The 15,632-nt window shown below is 40.2% G+C and overlaps 1 protein-coding gene across 3 annotated transcripts in view; it reads right to left on the bottom strand.

Moving 5' to 3' along the window:
- The window catches only part of GEMIN5 (gem nuclear organelle associated protein 5), a 121,532-nt gene that overhangs the window by 67,833 nt on the left and 38,067 nt on the right, over positions 1-15,632 (bottom strand). For all 3 annotated transcript variants that reach the window (XM_088475667.1, XM_088475664.1, XM_088475666.1), the window contains exons 11-14: positions 14,587-14,669; positions 6,739-6,875; positions 5,531-5,604; positions 3,967-4,148 (exon numbers count right to left, since the gene is read on the bottom strand). In XM_088475667.1, coding sequence (XP_088331793.1) covers positions 3,967-4,148; positions 5,531-5,604; positions 6,739-6,875; positions 14,587-14,669 — 476 coding nt within the window. The remainder of the gene's footprint in view (positions 1-3,966; positions 4,149-5,530; positions 5,605-6,738; positions 6,876-14,586; positions 14,670-15,632) is intronic.

Below are 15,632 nucleotides of genomic sequence, written 5' to 3'. Positions count from 1 at the left end.
ACTGCACAAAAGTGGAAGCAAGGAAGAGGCAAGCAACTACCTACAAGTGAGCCTTACATTAGTAGCAGGGAAATTGAAGGAAACACTCTTAAAAGAAAGTCGTAGATTATCTCAAATCCAGCAATTTGCAGGATCCCAGCATGGATTTATTGGGGGGAGATCATGTCAAACAAATCTTAGTGACTTTTTTGATTGGGTGACTAAGGAAATAGAAATACACTGGAAAGCATGGGATTTGATACAAAAATAGTTGAATGGATAAGATCATGGCTGCAGGATAGGAAACAGAGGGTTGTAGTAAACGGAGTGCAGTCTCAAGAGGGAAACGTTACCAGTGGAGTACCTCAGGGACCTGTACTTGGACCAGTGCTTTTTAATATCTTTATTTGTGACATTGCAAATGGTATTGAAGGGAAACTATGCCTTTTTGCAGATGACACAAAGGTATGCAACAGGGTAGACACACCAGGAGGGGTAAAACAAATGACTGATGATCTAGGTAGACTAGAGGAATGGTCAAAAATGTGGCAACTACAGTTTAATGCCAAAAAATGCAAGATCATGCACTTGGGTCTCAAAAATCCAAAGGCTAAATATAGTATTAATGGCACTATACTGGAAAGTACTGAAGAGAAAAGGGATCTAGGAGTCACTATTTCAGGTGACTTAAAGGCAAGCAAACATTGTAACAAAGCAATGAGGAAGGCAAGTCAGATGCTTGGTTGCATAGGGAGGGGAATCAGTAGCAGAAAGAAAGAAGTGATAATACCGCTGTATAGGTCATTGGTACGTCCTCATCTCGAATACTGTTTTCAGCACTGGAGGCCATATCTCGAGAAGGATATTAATACATTAGAGACTGTACAAAGAAGGGCAACTAAAATGGTGCAAGGTCTACACCACAAAACGTACCAGGAAAGACTAAAAGATCTTAATATGTATAGTTTGGAGCAGAGAAGGGAAAGAGGGGACATGATAGAAACGTTCAAATATATAAAGGGTTTTAACAAGGTAAAGGAAGGAGACATTGGGTCTCATTCAGGCCCGCTCGCGAGCGCTGTACGCCTACCTTCTGGGTCCGGCCCCACTGACATCACTAGTGATTTCAGTGGGAGTGATATTGGCTCTGATAGAGCCAAAATCACTCCAGGGCTTGCGGCAACGGGACCCTACCACAAGGGTCTCGTCGCAAGCCCGATGGTCGCGATGGTCTTGACCATCGCGACCATCATCATGGACGCTCGCATAAGCTGTGGGTGGTAACCCACAGCTATACGAGCGTCCAAGAGGCCGCTCCAATTTTAGGTAGGCCAGCCCTGATTCAGAGCGAGCGCTCTGGTCAGAGCGTCCGGCTCTGAATCAGGCCCATTGTTCAAAGAAAGAGAAGTATTAGAACAAAAGGACATGTTCTAAAACTGGACAGTGGTAGGTTCAGGGGAAATTTGAGGAAAAATTACTTCACAAAGGGTAGTGGACAAGTGAAATAGCCTCCCATCAGAGGTGGTAGAGGCTAAGACAGTAGAGCAATTTAAACATGCATGGGATAGACATAAGTATATCCTTCAGAAGTAATGAGGATCAATAAGGGTTGAGGTAACAATATGTTTAAAAATGAGGCAGACTAGATGGGCCAAGTGGTTCTTATCTACCATCAAATTCTATGTTTCTATGTTAATATTATACATAGAGATTTCTCCTCTTTTGAAAAAACATATGTGGAAAAGTTCTCTACTGCATTCACTCAGAAATAGGATTCCAAAACATTGTAAGATTTTCCCTCCTCGTCTATGGTCCTGATCAGAGATGGATGTTAATGCGATAGCAGCTGCGTTTTCTTACGGAATGCAGCTACGAAAATAGGATTTTGGTATTTACCAGTAAAATCCCCTTCTCAGATTCCACAGGGGACACTGGAGATCAAGACACTGGGGTATAGACAGGTGGATGAGAGGAGCTGGCACTTTAAATTTATAAGTGTGATTGACTCCTCCCCCTCTATCCCAGAGAAGCCCCAGTTAGAGAAATGGAGCCCAAGTAGACGGAAACATAATCAGAAAACATAACTGAGGAGAAGGAATCAAACAAAAATGACGGCAAAAAGCCGAATAGTATACGCACAAAACAACATCATGCATACAACGAATGCAAAAACAAAAAAGACAATGACAGATAAAGCAGTGCTGGGAGGGGCGTCCAGTGTCCCCTGTTGAATCTGAGAAAGGGATTTTACTGGCAAGTACCAAAATCCTATTTTCTCCTTCATCCACCAGAGGACACTGAAGATCAAGATACTGGGGACGTCCCAAAGTTTTCCCCCCTGGGTGGGAAAGCTCTAAGAAACCTGCAAAACCTTGAGACCGAAACTAGATTCTGAAGCCACAAAGATATCAAACCAATAAAATCGAACAAAGGTATGGACCCTGGACCAAGTGGCAGAAGCGACCCCGACGAGCAGCGCAGAAGGCTCCCCCAGAGCGAGAGGAATAGGCAGAAATAGAGACCAGCGGAGGCCAGCCACCAGAATGTAGGTCTGTCGATTGACGGTGAATCCATCAGGACATCGTCTGCTTAGAAGCAAGCCAACCTCGTTTGGAAGCATCATAAAGGACAAACCAGGAATCTGACTTCTGCTATGCTGCAACACTGCGGTACGCCCATATAAGATTGAAGAGCCGGCACAAATACAAGGTGAGGGAAACACCGGAAGGTCTGACAACACCGGAACCACAATCAGCTAGTTGATGTGGAAGGCCAAGACCACCTAGACAGCAAGACGGCTTGGTACAGAGATCCGGACGATCCTCATGAAAAATGAGATAAAGGGGCTGACGAGACGAGACAGAGAGAGAGATCCAAACTCAGAGACCCGCCTGGCCGAAACCAAGGCCAATAGGAGGACCGTCTTCCAAGAGAGGAGTTTCAGTTCCCATCCCCCAAGGCTCGAACCGAGAAGACTGGAAGAACATCAAAACCAAGGCGTAACCCAGCGTTCCGGCCCGTTTAAGAAAAGGATAAGAATATATTAAATGTGGGCTGAGCTCAGCCCCAAGTGACCGGCTCTATCGGGCACAATTCTAAAACTGGAGCTTCTGAGGGATAGAGGGGGAGAAGTCACTCACACTTATACATTTAAAGTGCTAGCTCCTCTCATCCACCCGTCTATACCCCAGTGTCTTGATCTCCAGTGTCCCCTGGTGGATAAAGGAGAAAATATCGTAATGGTTGCAAAGATCAACCGAGCATAGGGATGCCCACTGCCGCCTTCTCATCTACGTACGGCGTCGCTTACGTGCATATAGATCGGTAACATCGACGCACATCGAGCAGCCATTTTGCTGTTGTGGCTGGTCTGACCACGCTGAGAGCGCTCATGCTATGAATGCAATTGCAATGGCTAATATTATGCACGCCCATGAAAAGGCGTTCAAACGGTTAGACATGCCTGCGTTTTTCTGACCCACCCCCTCAGTTACCACCCCCAAACACTGACAACCTGTCACTCACTTTGCGAGTGGATACTCTGTGCGATCATGATCACTAAGCAATTGCGGCGCATGCGCATTGCAGCTTATACGGATGCGCACTGGCAGTCACTCAATCTGCGTAAAATATTGCAATTGTGTTCATCTCTGAATCAGGCCCTAGGTCTTCTGAAATGGGCCTTGATGCCCGAGCCAGACAGGTACACTCAGAATTAGCTTATAGCATATTTTTCTTGGAATGTGAAAACTTTTGTTTCCTGAGCACTGATCTAAATGTTTTAGGATTCGGTTTGCTATAGGTCTGCTAATGAGCACGCACTGACGGACATTTATAAAAAACTGATGTAAAGCTAAAAAGGGTTGTTGTCCACCCTCTTATGTGATGTAAATGTTTTTTATAGTGCTCTATGATGGAATGTGTAATCGATTTAGCGAAGGCAAGATACACCTATAACAACTGTACATGTAACAAGCAGACTCTCACCCAGCGCCACCTTCAGGTTGTGTACGTAGATGACAGCGTTGTTGGATCCCGACGCCAGTAGGAAGCTGAGCTTTGGATCCTCGCTATGATCGTGGTGCCAGCGCAGTGCATTCACCAGTTTATGATGCTGCTGAATAGTGCAGATCAGCTGAAGGCTCGGAGCCAGGAAGATTTCTATGCTCCTAGAATAGCAGAACATTGCAATAAAAAAATGTCAGCTGCAGATGTGGTATAAATGGCACAGGAGAAAAAGACCATAGAGGACTAAGGGGAGATTTATCAAATCTTCTAAAGAGGATAAGTATAGGTGTTGTCCTTAGCAACCAATTAGATCCTAGCTATCATTTAACATGTACATTCCAGCAAATGATAGCTACAAGCTGATAGGTTGCTAGCGGCAACACCCTTGCATATCCTCTTAACAAGATTTGATGCATCTCCCCCTAAAGGTGCCTACACACTTGGCGATGTGCTCAAGATCCGACATGGTGTCCTATTTCCCCTTGAACTCTCCCCAGCAGCTCCCCGGCAGTCGTTGGCACGATTTGGTGTTAAAAACTGTCCAATGTGACAAACGATCTATCGTGCCTCCTAACTATTCCAGTGCATCGTGACTGAGACTGTCAGATCTGCCCTACAGCACGGCAGATCTGAAGATGCGATGTACGACCTATGGAAATGCGCATTGACATCGTGAGTGGACACTCACGATTTGGGCATATTTTACACAATTTGTCGCCACGATGCGTTGGAATCGCCAAATCGTGTAAAATATCGCCAAGTGTGTAGGCACCTTTAGAGGGTTGAACTACAAAAATTCGACAACATGAGATCAATGATAGGATTATTCGCCCAACAACATATGATGTGCACGTTAAGAACAGCAAACCCAGAGAAGTTATTAAGAAAACCCCAAATCCTATAAGTGCTAAAGATTTAAGGACCTATATCTGGAACTAACGGTGGACTGAGTTTGTGAGATGGGCCTGTAGCTGGCTGCGAGAATGGAGGCTTTATATTACAATGAGAGTGTATTTTCAGGATTACATAAAAGTTATCAATCTGCACATGCTATGTTACTTAGTGGCACTTTAGTCTGACACTCTGAGTTACCCCCTTGATGTGCTGTAGTTAGTGGACACCATGTTGAGCATATTTGCAGAACATATGCACAGCCAATGTTACAGAAGCAGACAACACGGGAAACAGACACTTGAAGATTTAGGTGATGATGGCACAAGTTCAAACCACTCTCTCTTCAAAACAGCAAAGTAAAAATTACAACTAAGAAAACAAGATCCCAAACCACAAGCAATAGAAAACAATCTTATAGTACGTTTTTATCCAACAGACTGCAAACTATTGTTCTCTTATTTCACATTGCAAAGGCTATTTACAATGTCCTGTGTGTACAAAACAAATGCTTCTTCCGATCAAAATCTTCCCTTGGATATCTTCAGCTCTGATAAGCTATACAAACTTTCTAATAGATGTGTATCAATGTCATTATAGAAAATTCCTAATTTCAATATAGCAATTTCTATTCTTGGCACAGATCACATACCCATCTTCATTGCCAATGGCCAAATGTTGCCAGTCGGGTTTCCAGCTCATCTCTGTGTGCGTTGGTAACTTGTGCTGATGAAACAGGACACAACCCATCAGTCCTAGGGCTTCTATCATTTTTAAAATAAATTCTGGGACAGCCGTGTGACCTGAAGTTTCCTCATGTCATAAAACCCACCCATACAAAAATAGGACACATGGGAGCCCTGATCAACCAACAATCATAATACTGCACATCACATTAATAACTAGGTAATATAGACACAGTGCGAACGGCCCATCCATTCCTGCCTGCCAGATAAACCTGCTCAGATATAACAGGAAGGAAAACAGGACAAAGGTTTAGCACTAATCTCAGTCATTTATTCTCTGAGCAGTTATTTTACTGTATGAAAACCACAGAAATGTCATTGGTTCCTCTAATACAAATGTTTCTGAGTAAACTTTTGTAAGTTTATTATCTCCATGGAAATTGATGCTGAAATCAATTGCTTGATTCTGGCCTCATCACATATATTAGAGAACCTTTGTGTTTGTACTAAGAAAAATGACCACAAGACACTAAGGGCCAGTTAACAGACATTTCAAATATTATTATACTTATTATATTTTATATATCACCCTTTCCTAAATAAAAAACCACCTTCTTATTCTTAAACGTCTGTGCTAGGCCAATCTTCAGCTGATCAATGTGCGCTGCTGACCTCAATCTGGTTATACAGACCAGATAAGGGGGGAAGGAGGGGGAGGGGGCTAGTGAGGGATAACTGCAGATACATATGAATAAACCAGCCGTCTGCTAGAATACTGAAATAGGACCCCATGCGGATTCCAGCAGAGCAAATGCCTTGCTCAGCCGCGGCTCCGATAGGGTGTATAGAACAGAAGCGGTCTCTGCGGATCATCTGCGAGCGGGGCAAAGACCATCGGTTACAGGGGATGCAGCCACTACAGCGCAGGAATACAATTTACGAGAATACAGATTATATTAGTACCCCGGTGAGTTCCTGTAACATTATCCAATGTATCCCTCTATACAGATCAGCATGGATGAACTCCTCCATGTACTGCAATAAGTATCTGTTTGCCTATATAATATATACCAATATCTGGTATCAGAAGGCCTATGGACATGCTGACCTTTATGTATAACAAATGCAGTGCCACTTTTTAGCCATCTGCAAAAGCGACATATAGAAGACTCACTTTAATGTCGTTTGTATCCCGGATGAGCTTGTTAATATCGTGTGCTTCTGCAGTCAGCTTCCAGGGATTGTGCTGGAAGATCACCCCCTCCCCACCACAACTATACAGGGAGAATGGGGGCCGGTCCCCTTCTGCACCTGGAGGAAAAAACACACAGTAAGGGGGGTACTTACATACATTGTGCATTATTGTATGTAATACAGTGCATCTGGAAAGTATTCACAACGCTTCACCTTTTTTTTTAATGTTATGTTACAGCCTTATTCCAAAATGGAATAAATTCATTTTTGTCCTCAAAACTGTACACACAATACCCCATAATGACAATGTGTCAAAAGTTTTTTTGGGAGATTTTCGCAAATAAAAAAACAAAAAGCAAAACTAAGAAATGACATGTACATAAGTATTCACAACCTTTGCTCAGAACTTTGTTGATGCAAACTTTGGCAGCAAATTACAGCCTCAAGTCTTTTTGAATATGATGCCACAAGCTTGGCACACCTATCTTTGGGCAGTTTTGCTCATTCCTCTTTGCAGCACCTCTCAAGCTCCATCAGGCTGGATGGGTAGCGTCGGTGCAAAACCATTTTCAGATCTCTCCAGAGATGTTCAATCGGATTCAAGTCTGGGCTCTGGCTGGGCCACTCAAGGATATTCACAGAGTTGTCCTGAAGCCATTCCTTTGATATCTTGGCTGTGTCCTGCGGAAAGATGAACAGTCGCCCCAGTCTGAGGTCAAGAGCGCTCTGGAGCAGGTTTTCATCCAGGATGTCTCTGTACATTGCTCCATTCATCTTTCCCTCTACCCTGACTATTCTCCCTGTTCCTGCCGCTTAAAAACATCCCCACAGCATGATGCCGCCACCACCATGCTTCACTGTACTGTAAGGATGGTATTGGCCTGGTGATGAGCGGTGCCTGGTTTCCTCCAAACATAACGACTGGCATTCACGCCAAAAACAGTTCAATCTTTGTCTCTCATGGTCTGAGAGTCCTTCAGATGCATTTTGGCAAACTCCAGGCGGGCTGCCACGTGCTTTTTACTAAGGAGTGGCTTCCGTCTGGCCACTCTACCATACAGGCCTGATTGGTGGATTGCTACAGAGATGGTTGTCCTTCTGGAAGGTTCTCCTCTCTCCACAGAGGAATGCTGTAGCTCTGACAGAGTGACCATCGGGTTCTTGGTCACCTCCCTGACTAGGGCCCTTCTCCCCCGATCGCTCAGTTTAGACGGCCGGCCAACTCTAGGAAGAGTCCTGGTGGTTCCGAACTTCTTCCATTTACGGATGATGGAGGCCACTGTGCTCATTGGGACCTTCAAAGCAACAGATATTTTTCTGTACCCTTCCCCATTTGTGCCTCGAGACAATTCCTTGGACTTCATGCTTGGTTTGTGCTCTGACATGCTCTGTCAAGTGTGGGACCTTATATAGACAGGTGTATGCCTTTCAAAATCATGTCCAATCAACTGAATTTACCACAGGTGGACTCCAATTAAGCTGTAGGAACATCTCAAGGATGATCAGTGAAAACAGGATGCACCTGAGCTGAATTTTGAGCTTCATGGCAAAGGCCGTGACTACTTATGTACATGTGATTTCTTAGTGTTTTTTTTTTCTTTTCTTTTCTATTAAATTTGCAAAAATCTCAAAAAAACTTTTGACACGTTGTCATTATGGGGTAATGTGTGTAGAATTTTGAGGACAAAAATGAATTTATTCCATTTTGGAATAAGGCTGTAACATAACAAAATGTGGAAAAAGTGAAGCGTTGTGAATACTTTCCAGATGCACTGTATATGATACACCTTCTATTATAGTTATATATAGGGAAACATTAGCTCAATATTTCTATTTGTTAGTAAAGTGAAAGGTAATATAGAATATAGCCTTCATCTCTAATTAATGAAACTACAAATATTCTGCAAACTAAATAGAGGCAAGTTTTTCTGCACAGATCACAATGAGGGCTGCATATATGCATTTATTAAAACTGGGCAGGAGTGTGAGGCCATTTGTTGGCAAAGATTAAATGATGGTGTGTCCATAGTATATCCCAACTAATAATACAAAGGAAAAGGGAAACAGCTACTGCACTAGTCACTATATGAAATATTGTTTTTATAACCCCATATTATAATCACGTAGAAATCACATCTGGGGGTGCTGCCACAAATTGAATTTTTGCCAATATAAACTAGAACATACTCCAAAAAGAAAGGATTGGTCTTACAGTGGCGCACATGCATAGAGTAAATTGACACCAATAAAATATAACTTCTGTTAATTACATTAAAAGGCCCATTACTGTGAATTATTAAAAACAAGGTGAGAATCGTTTAAGGAAAAAAGTGATATGAAAAAAAAATACACTGTATCATAGTGTATGCAACGTCCTTTTTCAAATTATTTTATTATTGGTAATTATAACCTCCCAGGGATTGTTGTGTGTATCGTCAAAGTATTATAATGAATTTGAATAGAAGAGTACTTGTCCCCAGATAGATATCCATTCCCAGTTAGGATAGAAATCACTAATGTTATAGTGTCCACTATGAAATCAATACACCAACATATATATCCTGATTAAGTTCTAGAATGAATGAATAGTTGCTGTTGGCAGGAACCCCCACACTATCAATTCTATAGCAAAATTATAGGTCTCAATTTATACTGCTGGCAGATATTATCTTATTTATCTGCAATTACATATGTGAGGGCCCAGTATATTTGTATGTTTATACTGATCTTTATAAATGAAATGCTTTTAGCAAAACATATTTGCTCTATAAATTACACAGCAATGATCAGATAGTGTATATAAATTACACAGCAATGATCAGATAGTGTATATAAATTACACAGCAATGATCAGATAGTGTATATAAATTACACAGTAATGATCAGATAGTGTATATAAATTACACAGTAATGATCAGATAGTGTATATAAATTACACAGCAATGATCAGATAGTGTATATAAATTACACAGCAATGATCAGATAGTGTATATAAATTACACAGTAATGATCAGATAGTGTATATAAATTACACAGCAATGATCAGATAGTGTATATAAATTACACAGCAATGATCAGATAGTGTATATAAATTACACAGCAATGATCAGATAGTGTATATAAATTACACAGTAATGATCAGATAGTGTATATAAATTACACAGCAATGATCAGATAGTGTATATAAATTACACAGTAATGATCAGATAGTGTATATAAATTACACAGTAATGATCAGATAGTGTATATAAATTACACAGTAATGATCAGATAGTGTATATAAATTACACAGCAATGATCAGATAGTGTAAACAAAGTATCTAGCTTTCTGTGATGCCTGGAATTATGTTGCTGACAGGTATCACCTGATAAAATTGCAACACTCCTTATGAGGGCTCTATATGTTTGTAATGTGCTTAATATATCACATGCTGCTGGCATAAAACATTGCTCTACACATTATACAACAATACCGCACTATAATGTCTATCTACCCAGACCGTGCTAAAATAAAAGTTTTTTCTTTTTTTTTTATAGTGCCCTTTGTTAATGGTTTTTTAGGATAATACTGCACTAATTATACAGCACCTAAAAAAAGCAAATATCTTCTGAGAAAGTATTAGTAGGCACTAAAAATTGTTTTAATTCAGGGAATGCGTATATTTAAATTCAAATAAAGTTCTCAATTGTATATAACAGATTATAATGGTATCAAATAAAAATATAGCTGAATTATTTAGTATCCACTGAGCTTATTATTGTAATGATAACTGTACAATCACAGGATTTCTCCTATTGGGCCGAATTCAATTCAGTGCGATGATGAGTAGCCGTGGGAGGGAGGTCCTGAAGCTATTCAATACACCGCGCTGTTTGGGCGGCTAAAGGATTTCTTCTCGCAGCCCCCTGGGGATGCGAGGAGAAATCTGACATAAGTGCGAAGCGTGCAGCTGTTTGCTGGCTTAGCGCGGCGCTAACAGCTGCGCGCCCGGCACTTTGGTCAGAGAATGCAGTTTACCGCGCCTGAACACCCAGGTTAAGTCGCGAGAACCGGCATTCTCAGATTTAACCTATTCCTGACAAGGCAAACAGAGCGTTGAATTGAATAGCTGCGGGAGCTTCCTCCCGCGGCTATTCAACATCGCACTGAATTGAATTCGGCCCATTGAATGATACACTTGTATTTAATAGTTAAATTGTATTCAATATAAGTGAAAATTTCACTGAGGTATTTAACAACACACAGCTATCAATTAGTTACAATGACTGAGCAAGCTGATCCACATCTAGCCTTGAGAAACCTTATTTGTGAAATGTGCGTTGGCTGTTCGCACTATACATGAGTGTTTGAACAAAAAATGCAATGAGTGTGTGTGTGAGTGTGTGTGTGTGTGTGTGAGTGTTTAAAACGCAGAGAGTTTAACATGTGAAAAAAAAAAAAAAAGAGACGTGAACTCCAAATAATGTTAGATGCTGCTTATGTGAATCAGCATGCACAATCATTGTAACGAACTGATAGCTGTGTGTTGTTATATACCTTCGTAAAATTTTCAATTATGTTGGATACAATTTAACCAGCTATTAAATACAAGTGTATGACTTAATAGGAGAAATGCTGAGAGTGTACAATCATCACAAGCAATAAGCTCAGTGGATAGTATATAATTTAGCTAGATCCTTATTTGATACATTGTAATCAATACTATATGAAGAACTGTTTAATATATTACTAACCATGGGCGCTATACTATATTGCTATGTGTGTTACACACTTCATGAAATTTTCATTTATGTTGGATACAATTTAACCAACTATTAAATACAAGTGTATGACTTAATAGGAGAAATCCTGTGATTGTACAGTTATCATCACAAGCAATAAGCTCAGTGGATAGTATATAATTTAGCTAGATCCTTATTTGATACATTGTAATCAATACTATATGAAGAACTGTTTAATATATTACTAACCATGGGCGCTATACTATATTGCTATGTGTGTTACACACTTCATGAAATTTTCATTTATGTTGGATACAATTTAACCAACTATTAAATACAAGTGTATGACTTAATAGGAGAAATCCTGTGATTGTACAGTTATCATCACAAGCAATAAGCTCAGTGGATAGTATATAATTTAGCTAGATCCTTATTTGATACATTGTAATCAATACTATATGAAGAACTGTTTAATATATTACTAACCATGGGCGCTATACTATATTGCTATGTGTGTTACACACTTCATGAAATTTTCATTTATGTTGGATACAATTTAACCAACTATTAAATACAAGTGTATGACGTAATAGGAGAAATCCTGTGATTGTACAGTTATCATTACAACAATAAGCTCAGTGGATACTAAATTAAACTAGATTATTAACTGATACCATTATAATCTATTACATAGAATTGAGAACTTTATTTGAATTTAAATATACTCATTCCCTGAATTAAAACTATTTTTAGTGTCTACCAATACTTTCCCAGAAGATATTTGTTTTTTTAGGAGCTGTATAATGAGTGAAGCATTATCCTTACAAACCACTAACAAAGTGATTTCTATGCTAACTGGGAATGGATATTTAAAACACATCAGCAGTTGAATTTTAGTACAGGTTGAGTCTCCCATATCCAAAATGCTTGGGACCAAGGGTATTCTGGATATCGGAATATTCCGTATTTTGGAATATTTGTATACCATATTGAAATGTCTTAGGAATAGGGCCCAAATCTAAACACAGAATGCATTTATGAATCATATACACCTTATACACACAGCCTGAATGTAATTTTATACAATATTTTCAAGAATTTTGTGGCTCAAACAAAGTTTGTGTACATACATGAAATTCATTTATGTTTCATATACACCTTATACACACAGCCTATAGGTCATTTTATACTTTATTTTTAATAATTGTGTGCCTTAATAAAGTTTGTGTACATTTAACCTTCAAAAATCAAAAGTTTCACTATCTCAGTCATGCTAAAAATATTCCGTATTTCGGAATAATTGGATATGGGAGACTCAACCTGTACCATATTTCAAAGACATAAGCAATATTAGTTATATAAATAAAATGAACAGTAAAGGTGCATACACACACACACGATTTTTTGAACGAATATCGTTAACGACACCGTTCAATTGTTGAAAAAATTGTTCGCTTTCTAAGTTAAAACGATGAACGATTATCGTTCATGCGCGTTCACGTTTGTAGTTTATTCAGACTGACCAACTCAACGATTTTCATTAAGGGAATAAGCAAAAATAGTTTGTAGTTCAAAAAAATCGTTCATTACATTTAGTAAATGAACGATTTTAGTAAACGATCTTCATTCATTTTTCCCTTGAAAAAATGAACGAAAATTGTTTACTAAAATCGTTAATTTACAAAATCGTTGTGTGTGTATGCAGCTTAAGGAATTAATTGGAGACAAGTACTCTTTTTTTCAAATATGTATTCAAATTAATTATATACCAGGAATGGGTCAGTGGCTTGTCCATTTTCTTATGGTGCGTACACACGGTACGAACAGTCAGGGAAAACGATATCGCTGACTAATCTCCCTGCACCTTCCCAGTGTGCTGGATGATTGATATCAATCGTTTGAGGGTTGGAAGGCACCAAAAAATTAACGATCTGAAAGATAACGATATCGTTATCGTTCATATCGTGCATTTTTATCGTACCCGTGTGTACGCACCATTACTCTTTCCACTCAAGATCTCCCACGATTTCTCAATACCACCTGTAGACTTCGGACCTCAAGAAAGTATCAGGAATCGTTTTAGAACGTGATTCATAGAACTTATCTCTCTGCCAATAGACATTATCTCATGGGATTGTCTTCCTCGTATTGTTGTCCCAAATGTCACAATTCTGTGGCAGACTTGAATCATTCCCTCTGGGATTGCCCATTAGTCAGAGGATTCTAGTTAAGGGTGAAACGAGACGCAGAGAGAACGCTGATTAATTATGTCCCCTTTAAACCAGAATGGGCCATATTTCGATATTGCATACACACTATGACAAAGTGTGTTTTTTTTCATATCACTTTTTTGTCACTATTTTTCCTTTCACGATTCTCTTAATTTATTTTTATATTTCACAGTAATAGGCCTTTTTATGTAATTAATAAAAGTAATATTTTATTGGTGTAAATTTACTCTCTATGCATGTGCGCCACTGAAAGACCAATCCTTTCTTTTTGAAGTATGTTCTATATCCCGACTAACCTGTGCCCATGGCAGCCACATTTTAAAGAAAATTATAGAATTCATCATTGGCCTTACAGAGGAATAACTGAGGCAGTCACCTGATTACAAGGCGCACAGGGCCTGATTCAGACCCGCTCACGAGCGCATAGCGCTCGCAAGCGGGTCTATGGTGAGGTACTGTGCGCCACGAGCATGCGCAAGCCCCGGAGCGAGAGAGAATTTCTCTCATTCTGGGGCTCACTACAAAAGGGGCGGCTATTGATGTTGATCTTCAATAGGAGAGGGAACGGGGGCGGGGGGTTTATCATATAGACCACCACTATGTGCTATGTGGTTACATATCCTAATGGAAGAGGCAGGTGAACTAAAGTGGGAAAGTAGCTAGCCGTCATTAAGTTGTACAAGAACACAATGCATGATGTCATCTCACTGTGCTAGGGAGGGGGCTAAAGTCATTTTCCTCTGCATGTAAATGTTCCCTATAATACATATATTTCAGAATACACATTTACAGCATATACAGTAGGTGCATCAGCTTATAGAAAGAGCAAGGCACAGAATCACCTTAACAACAGAGATCATGATCTACAATCTCACCAAATGAGAATGGAGGCAGCGGAGGACCCCAGCACAGGGCATACACTGTCTTCTTATGGTACGTGCTGGAAATCTGAGGGGGCCTGCGGACAGCGACAAAACAACAGATCAAAAGCTGAACACATTACCGGCTCTCACTTCTAGTATGGGAAATTGCATCTCAACACTGCACATCTACATAACAAATATCTGACCCACAAATATAATATGTATCTGCAAGTGTCTAATCAATAACCACACAAAAGGGGAATATCCAACTATCCGCAGTGTTCATCGCGTAAGTAAAGCACCAGGTTCAACTCACCAAGCTATTCAATTAATTGTCAATTTCCCCACGCAGTAGACCCGCAGGTAGCGCATGCTATCCCATAGACTTCACATTAAGTCCTGAAACCTGTGGATTTACCTGTACGTTAAATCCCAGAAGGTGCATTTTAACCTGGATTTTTCAAATCCACATTAAGTGCACCCTCTGGAATGAAACGCGTGGGTATCGCTAACTGAATGGGTCCAGCCAGGCAATTAGCCACTTATCTGCCCCAAATAATGGTCTGTTCTGTATTTGCCCTATTGGACATGTCTGGTACTGCAATAACTGTTGCTATCAAAAGCTCAGAGCTTGTAAACATGAGTGCTTCTGTCTGTATCCTAGATGTGTTTACTATAGAATGGGGTTAAAGTCATCTCAGACTAGATCGCAAATTAATACCATACAGAGGAAAATAATGCAATACATAATGCTTTCTCTGGAGTCAGAGGGTCTGACACAGTTTATCTAGCGTATCTTGCATGTTTTACAATGTGCATGCTCCAGAACTATGTGTATGAAAACAAGAGATATGGTAAGAACTTACCTTTGTTATCTCTGTTTCTACGAAGTCCATAGGGTCCACAGGGTTGACCTTGGGGTTATAGCTGGAACAGGATCCATGGGCACCACACAGTTAAGCTTTTAGCTCCCAGGATGCACTTGGGTCCTCCTCTATACCCCGCCCCCGAGCCACAGGCACCTCAGTTGGTAAGCAGCCTAGGCCGGAGGAGAATAT

This window comes from Taudactylus pleione, unplaced genomic scaffold (assembly GCF_031769625.1).
Source record: "Taudactylus pleione unplaced genomic scaffold, aTauple2 ptg000176l, whole genome shotgun sequence".
Classification (NCBI taxonomy): Eukaryota; Metazoa; Chordata; class Amphibia; order Anura; family Myobatrachidae; genus Taudactylus; species Taudactylus pleione.
This window is presented reverse-complemented; position numbering and strand designations above follow the sequence as displayed.